Genomic DNA, 9136 nt, shown 5'->3' on the forward strand with positions numbered 1-9136 from the left:
GCACCCCAAAAACTCCCATTCGCGCTCTGCTTGTGCCTTTGTAGCATTTTCATTCCTGCAGCGGTGGCGAGAAGCCTGTGGCATGCACTATTGATTTCAGCTTCAGTCAGCACAGTCATATGACAGGCGTCACACATATGAAAACACTCAGACCAATAGTGGTTGTCTCTTTTTAATCTCTCTTTGTGCCAGTGTGCACTCTCTCTCTCACACACTCTCTCCTAGAGCCAACAACTCAAACACACTCACACTCATCTACTGAAACAGAGACGTCGCACCTGCATTCATATTTTATGCTGATGTGTGCAGATCCTGGCTGTAATTAAAACCCAGCAAAGTGAATTCACATTATCTCTGTTTGAGTCCCAACAGTCACTGCGTGTGTGTTTGCACAAGTGAGAGAAAAGATCAGGAGCCACACACCCTGACGCTGCGCTTTTCCACCTGGGAGGAAGGAGGGGGCGGTACCCCAGCTGCTCCCATCTAAAACAAACACCTGCAGTTTGACAGCCTGGGTGTCTCCTGCACCCGTGGAACATTAACATCCTCCTAACTCATTTATGAGCCAAAGATAAAACTCCAAGCCTTCTCGGAGCATCCAAACAACACAAAGGGCAGCGCCTGCATCTTGCATTCCCTCAGCGTGTTACAAGAATATCCACCAACCGCTCAATTAAAATAGGCTCTGCTGGAATCAGATCGGCACGGTGTTCGATCCTACCCGGATGGGCAGAGGGGATCAAATGCTGTGAGTTATGTAAGAATTAGTCTGCAGGGTAGAAATGGCTGTTTTCCACTGACAGCTGGAAGAAACTGAAAAGGCAATATCTGCAAAAGCATCAAATTAAGCCATATCCTCCACTGCAGCCTAACCACGCAAACAGTGACTTAACTTCTAAGGAAATGCTTTGGGGGATAGTGGAGTGCCGCAGTTTCACGGAAACCTCTTAAAATTGTTCCAGATTTAGCAATAGCAACTAAATAATACAACTGCAAACCATGCATAGGGGACCACACGTTTCAATAGTGTAAAGGTTCAGATAATATGATGTATGTGTACTTCAGATTTAAAATAAAATGGTTTATAAGTTGTGTTTTATGGGGCTTGACCATACCTTTGAAAGACCAAATCTCCACTCTACACCAATGATGTGCTACTGAGAATGTCAAAGAGAAAACTGGTTAGCATACTAAAAGCCACATTCAGTTTGGTAGGGTGCCTCTCTGTAATAGTAGCAAAAATATAAAATCTGTTCAGTCATTTTTGAGCAGCCCGGTCCAACAATCTTCTGACCCAATTTGTATAGGAATTGGACAAAAGTAGAAGTAGCAGTGAAAAAAAAAAATTTACAAGGCAGCCAATCATCATCAGAAGAAAAAAAAAGAATTTTGTTTATAGGCAAAGTGGTTGAAAAGTTATTTAAAAAGATAATACAAAAAAAAACCTATTAAATTGGCAGTGGTGCTATAGGGTTTCTTCTGAAAAATCCAAAGTTAAAGGCATATTTAGGACCACCACCGATCATTATTACTTGATGTATAATTAATACGGCTGCCAAAGAATCCCACCTAGAAGAATAAGAATTAAAAAAACTAACTGATACAATAGATCAGGGCTATTCAACTCCAGTCCTGGATGGCCAGTGTCCTGTATACTTTAGTACTAATTTCAATTTAACCCACTTGTCTGTAATTTGTAAGTAATTCTGAAGACATGATTTGCTAGTTCGGGTAAGTTTGCTCAGGGTTAGAGATAATCTGAATAGTTGAAGAGCCATGCAATAAATCTTTCTACAGTAGTTGTAGGGCAGGGATGGACAACTTTGTCCCTCAAGGTCCACTGTCCTGCAGAGTTTGGCTCCAATCCTAATCAAACACCTGAAAAACCTAACCAAAACCTTTTAGAAATACAGACAGGTGTGTTTAATTAGAACTGGAGCTAAACTCTGCAGGACAGAGTTGCCTACCTCTGTTTCCAATCGATGCCTGTTTCCTAAAAACACAATGGCATAAAAAAATGAAGCAGCATTCCAAAAACATGTCTGCTGCAAGTATCAGGCCAGATTCTTCAAGACTCATCTAAGTATGGCCTTGCTGATCTAGACCTTTGCAGTGTAGTCTTGGCAGTGTTCTGTACCTGGCCCCGAGTTCTATTAAAGCCACTGATTGGTTCTCTCTTTTGGCCATCCTGTCACCACAGAAGGTCAGACAGAGTATTTCCACAGATCAAGCCGGAAAGATAAGATGTATGCTGCTTCTTTCCAAGATTCTGAGAGAGCTGCTAGCAGCTTGTAGCTTGATCCAATCATCGCAGGTCATCAGACAATGTCTTTACTCCAAGTTGTACAAATGGCAAGCTGACTGAGACAAGGTTTAGAGTCCTCTTCAATGAAACATGGAGTATGGGTTGCCCTACAACGGCAAAAGGTCAGAGCAGCATATACTGCAGAGATGTTGCCCTTAAAAAGGTGCTATGGTAAGGTGTACCTAAAGGAGGACAGGAATGAGTTATGTTTGCTGCTTCCATGTGTTTAGCTTCTTTTCAGCACAGCGAGTTCAGTGCAGCACAAAACCAGAGGTCAGTGAGTGACAGTGCTGCAGGTCTACACAATAAGTCTTGTTTGATAATAACGTGGCATAGATGTTTCAGAGACTTCTCTGGGTTTTCGAACCACTGGCTGAGAATGTTTAGAAAGATGGAGGACAGGATTCCAACATGATGCTTTCTGACTACGCTACATTCAATCTCTCGCCCAGAGAGGCGGGTTCTGTCTCGCGGCCTACTGGAAGTAATCCATCTTGTAGCGTGCCATTGTAAACACTGTGATTACATCCATTCACTCGCATTCACTTCTAAAGAAAGACATGCATCATACAAGGGAACAGTCACGATCCGCCGCTCGGTAACATACGGCCATGCAAACACCTACACACGCTCGTACCCAATCACCATGAGCTCCCTGTTCACCCAATAGCCAGTTTTCAGCTCGCTGGGACCCAGCGCAGGCAATTAGAAGGAAAGCTGGAGGACAGCGTCCCAGAATCCCTCTCTCTCTGGAGCTAGAGCAATTTAATTGAGACTGAATCTCAGGGACTAGCCCACTTCTCGTAGACGGTCAGCAAATACAAGCAGGGTCCCACAGCTCCACCACCAGCACGAGGCTCATAACACCAAGCAATCAGCCACACTGAGAAGAGAAAATACACTCTATTTGTGGTGGGAGCGTGCATGTGTATCTATGACTTTGCATGTATAAGTTAAAGGGAAAGTTCACAGTTCTGTCATCGTTTACTCTGCTGTTCCAAACCTGTTTAAATTTCTGTCTGCTGTGGAACACAAAAGAAGATATTGTATATGGACCAAAAAAAAAAAAAAAACGTGGCATTTTTCAAAAATTCTACTTTTGTGTTACACAGAAAAAAGACAGTTGTAAATGTTTGTAATGACATGAGGATGAGTAAATGATGACAAAATCTTATTTTGGGGGGTTACTAATGTGTTAATACTTGTTCTGAACTTCATGATTCAGAAATGCTTCCGAGCAGAACTACAGCTGTGCAAGTGTGTGCGTGTGGAAGAGCATCCAGTGTTATTCCTGTGCAGATTGGCCAGAACTGACCTCTGGGAGAGACTGGTGCCATCTGACCAGCTGGCGAGAGAGCGCCACTGACAGGGCCCATCTTACCTCCAAATGCAGCTCTTTCCTGTCGTCCCCTCCCTTTCTTTTCCCCTCATCCCTCCCTGCCGCTCATCACACCAACGCTAATGATGCATGCTGGGTAATTAACGTTTAAATTAAGTTGAGCATTTGCATGGCATTCTGGCTTGAAGATTGGCATGCTCCTTGAGAAGCCACATTGAGACAAAAAAGACAAAAAGAAAGCTAGATCTCAGGAAACAACAGACTAAGACGGATCTAACAGCTGTGGTCCACTTAGCCAAGTGTTTTCAATGTTCCGCTTTGCTCCCCGAACAACGGCAGTGATGCAAAAAAAAGAGAACGCCTTTGCTTTCCCCTAAGCTTGATGTTCTTAGGTCGCAGCATGAAATCCTAAGTTATGCATCTATTCCAGATCAGCAACCCAATTTATTTAGCTCTGGGATAACTCTGTGCTTTCTCTGAAAAGGCCAGCATAAATCTCAGCCTGCTTTTACAGACCTACCCTTATTTGTCACTGCTGTCTTTCTGCTTTGTCCTTTTCTTGTGTACTCCGCATGCTGAAGCCAAACTCCGAATCTCTTTTTCTCTCCAAGACTCTGAGTTTTAGAAATACTCTCTGATTCTCAGACAAAATAACACACGGCCTTGTCAACATCAAAATATGCTGATTGTTAATAAAAGTGGTCAAGCTCTACATGTTACAAAATCCATCTGGTAGCGCAGTGCACTAACTACGCCAAGATCATTGCTTCGGTTCAAACACACACATACTGAAAAAATGTATATCTGTGAATACGCAACCATACAAGTAAAGACAGTACGAGCAACCTTGTGTGCAGATTGAGATTCACATAACATGAATAATGTAAACATGAAGAGTGACACTGAAATTATAATATGGTGATGTGATTACGTCTAAAATAAACTGTTTTGCACTCCGAGGTAAGCCAGACCGCTAGTGAATTCAATGCTACAATAGCATTCTGATGTAATTTTGATGAAATCCCTCTTTTTTGGAGCGGCAGAGTTTTGAAGGCAATCTGCCAGACATATCAGGTTTGGAAGGTTTTCAAATGTCATATCATTCCTATGAAAGTGTTGAGTCATAATGTGGACGGCTTATATTTAATGATTGGTTTATATTTGCGATTCTGCCTCATATTTCTATTCTATTCCTTCTATTTGAATGCCATGTTCACCTTTTGCAGCTCTTCATGCATAAAGGACTTTAATTTTCAACTCGTTTTTCCATTGCGTTCAAAATTTTATGGCGTGCGAGAACCCAGAAAATTGATATGCAAATATTCAAGGTTCCAATTCCCTGATTCGCCAATCTGTTACACTGGAAGAGCCCAGTCTCAAGCAAGGAGTTATACTTCTAAGGAAAGTAAATCAGGGCGCACAGGTAGGCCTACTGACAGATATTACACTTGTGCGCTGACGAATAATTGAACTGTTCCATATTCATCACTGCCCCAGAGACACAATTAGATCTCTTATCTCAATGTTTGTGTTCCTACAAACACATTAGCCGCTTTTTACATGGCAGCGATGAAAAAAATCCACGGCTTTACACTCATGAAGTGTTAAGAACTATGCAGCCACTGAACACCTCATTGAGCCTTATGGAAAATATTAAGAAGAAATGCAGTTACTACCAGCATCATAAATTAAACCGATCAAGCAGATAGATCACTAGAAATGTACCATAAAGGTCAATGAAATATTGATGAGGGGAAATGGCTATATTCAGACTCATGCTTTGAAAAGAAATCACAGGCTCTATTATTGGATATAGTGACTTGGCAGAGCATCACTATTATTATTATTATTATTATTATTTAGTCACCCAAAACTAAAGCACATAACTCATTGTGCTACTGTTTGTGCTACAGCCATGAATAACAGCTTATTGAGGAGAGGTGATCTATGACTTTTATTAAAGATTGGATGGATGGATGTACTGTACGCCTGCTTGGTGACGAAATGCCCAAAAAAAACGTAAGACTTAAATTGAAAGGGGGTCAGAGGGTTCATATGTCCATATCAAAATGTCACAGAAACTTGAGGGGGACCAGAAAGAAAACATTCAGAAATATCCTAAAAACTTCATAGACACACCCTAGCAACCAGTCAGAACACCTTAGCAACCAAAGAAAAACTTACAAAAGCCAAAATGCCCTTACAAAATCTCTTCTTGGGCCTCTAAAGCACCTGTCATCTCAAAATCCAAATATTATAAAAACATGGGCACGGGTTCCTCAGACTTATGGCACCATATAGAAGGAAATTAAGGAAATCTAGGAGAATTATTCTTGTTGCAAAAAAAACATCCAGATTCATGTCATAATCAATACTTAAATGAATGGAACACACGTCGACTTGCTCAGCAGACACTTGTGATTTTATTTAGGTGTCCTAAAAGAAGGGTCATCATCATGCATGTTAAACTCATACTGATAGAAAAACAAATAAAAACTGGAAAAACAAAAACAAGTTATCAGCTCTTAATGGATAAATGTGTACTCGATAAGGGAAGATTCATTGCCAACCTGAAATGCCACTGTCAGCCTTTCATTGCATCAAGCAGATAGATCACTAGAAATGTACCATAAAGGTCAATGAAATATTGATGAGGGGAAATGGCTATATTCAGACTCATGCTTTGAAAAGAAATCACAGGCTCTATTATTGGATATAGTGACTTGGCAGAGCATCACTATTATTATTATTATTATTATTATTATTATTTAGTCACCCAAAACTAAAGCACATAACTCATTGTGCTACTGTTTGTGCTACAGCCATGAATAACAGCTTATTGAGGAGAGGTGATCTATGACTTTTATTAAAGATTGGATGGATGGATGTACTGTACGCCTGCTTGGTGACGAAATGCCCAAAAAAAACGTAAGACTTAAATTGAAAGGGGGTCAGAGGGTTCATATGTCCATATCAAAATGTCACAGAAACTTGAGGGGGACCAGAAATAAAACATTCAGAAATATCCTAAAAACTTCATAGACACACCCTAGCAACCAGTCAGAACACCTTAGCAACCAAAGAAAAACTTACAAAAGCCAAAATGCCCTTACAAAATCTCTTCTTGGGCCTCTAAAGCACCTGTCATCTCAAAATCCAAATATTATAAAAACATGGGCACAGGTTCCTCAGACTTATGGCACCATATAGAAGGAAATTAAGGAAATCTAGGAGAATTATTCTTGTTGCAAAAAAAAACATCCAGATTTATGTCATAATCAATACTTAAATGAATGGAACACACGTCGACTTGCTCAGCAGACACTTGTGATTTTATTTAGGTGTCCTAAAAGAAGGGTCATCATCATGCATGTTAAACTCATACTGATAGAAAAACAAATAAAAACTGGAAAAACAAAAACAAGTTATCAGCTCTTAATGGATGAATGTGTACTCGATAAGGGAAGATTCATTGCCAACCTGAAATGGCACTGTCAGCCTTTCATTGCTAGTCTGCATGATCCAATCTGACTGTAATTTATCACATATCATCTAAAGCATACCACTTGTGCACTAACAAATAACTGAGCTGCTCCATATTCATCACTGCCCCAGAGACACAATTAGATCTCTTATCTCAATGTTTGTGTTCCTACAAACACATTAGCCGCTTTTTCCATGGCAGCGATGAAAAAAATCCACGGCTTTACACTCATGAAGTGTTAAGAACTATGCAGCCACTGAACACCTCATTGAGCCTTATGGAAAATATTAAGAAGAAATGCAGTTACTACCAGCATCATAAATTAAACCGATCAAGCAGATAGATCACTAGAAATGTACCATAAAGGTCAATGAAATATTGATGAGGGGAAATGGCTATATTCAGACTCATGCTTTGAAAAGAAATCACAGGCTCTATTATTGGATATAGTGACTTGGCAGAGCATCACTATTATTATTATTATTATTATTATTATTTAGTCACCCAAAACTAAAGCACATAACTCATTGTGCTACTGTTTGTGCTACAGCCATGAATAACAGCTTATTGAGGAGAGGTGATCTATGACTTTTATTAAAGATTGGATGGATGGATGTACTGTACGCCTGCTTGGTGACGAAATGCCCAAAAAAAACGTAAGACTTAAATTGAAAGGGGGTCAGAGGGTTCATATGTCCATATCAAAATGTCACAGAAACTTGAGGGGGACCAGAAAGAAAACATTCAGAAATATCCTAAAAACTTCATAGACACACCCTAGCAACCAGTCAGAACACCTTAGCAACCAAAGAAAAACTTACAAAAGCCAAAATGCCCTTACAAAATCTCTTCTTGGGCCTCTAAAGCACCTGTCATCTCAAAATCCAAATATTATAAAAACATGGGCACAGGTTCCTCAGACTTATGGCACCATATGAAGGAAATTAAGGAAAATCTAGGAGAATTATTCTTGTTGCAAAAAAAACATCCAGATTTATGTCATAATCAATACTTAAATGAATGGAACACACGTCGACTTGCTCAGCAGACACTTGTGATTTTATTTAGGTGTCCTAAAAGAAGGGTCATCATCATGCATGTTAAACTCATACTGATAGAAAAACAAATAAAAACTGGAAAAACAAAAACAAGTTATCAGCTCTTAATGGATGAATGTGTACTCGATAAGGGAAGATTCATTGCCAACCTGAAATGCCACTGTCAGCCTTTCATTGCTAGTCTGCATGATCCAATCTGACTGTAATTTATCACGTATCATCCCAAAACACATTAACAGCTTTTTTCCATGGGAGCAATGGAAAATCGAATGTTTTATGCTCTTGAGGTCTTATACACTATGCAGTCATTGAAAATAGCAGGTAATATCAGTAGAAATGCGCCTTAAAGGTCAATGAAATATTGATGAAGGAAAATAGCTCTATTATGACTCATGCTGAGAAACCGTAAATATATGATTCACAGTCTGTATTGTTCCTATAGTAATGAAAACATTTAGATTTGTTCAAAAGATGCTGATGATCTCGTTGAAGTGTGCTAAATAAAGGTTCATCATTAAGAAAACGGAGGAAAGACAAACTTGTACTACATAAGGGCATATGTCTTGCCAACCTGATTTAAGACACTCTCAGCTTGTCACTGCCGCTGTGAATTCTGCAAACTAAGAGTAATTGATCACATATGATCTAAGACACACTAATCTAAGTGCCAGGCGTTTCTTTTCATGCGGTGACATTCCAAGTTGTCCAATCTGCCTTACCTTTCCCAGCCAGGATGCCGCACTGCCCGGAGAGCACCAGGAAAAGCATCGCTGTTATCACGCACATCTTCATGATGAGACCAACACTTCGACCAGAACGCGATGACCTAATTCTTCCTCTGTTAATCTGAAAAAACACCACTCTTTGGTTTTATCTGTCCTTGAACGACGGTGAACTGAAGTCTCGCTAGTGAACTCCCAGCTGCGCGAGACGCGGTCCGAGCGCACGAG

At 40.2% G+C, this 9136-nt stretch overlaps 1 protein-coding gene across 1 annotated transcript in view; it reads right to left on the reverse strand.

The window, feature by feature from the left end:
• Nucleotides 1–9136, reverse strand: part of LOC107694660 (calsyntenin-2-like) — a 209991-nt gene extending 200855 nt beyond the window's left edge. The window contains exon 1 of the mRNA XM_016494346.1: nucleotides 8906–9136. Coding sequence (XP_016349832.1) covers nucleotides 8906–8978 — 73 coding nt within the window. The 5' untranslated portion in view covers nucleotides 8979–9136. The remainder of the gene's footprint in view (nucleotides 1–8905) is intronic.

The sequence above is a fragment of the Sinocyclocheilus anshuiensis genome, unplaced genomic scaffold, assembly GCF_001515605.1.
Source record: "Sinocyclocheilus anshuiensis isolate Anshui unplaced genomic scaffold, SAMN03320099.WGS_v1.1 scaffold1638, whole genome shotgun sequence".
NCBI classification, from domain to species: domain Eukaryota; kingdom Metazoa; phylum Chordata; class Actinopteri; order Cypriniformes; family Cyprinidae; genus Sinocyclocheilus; species Sinocyclocheilus anshuiensis.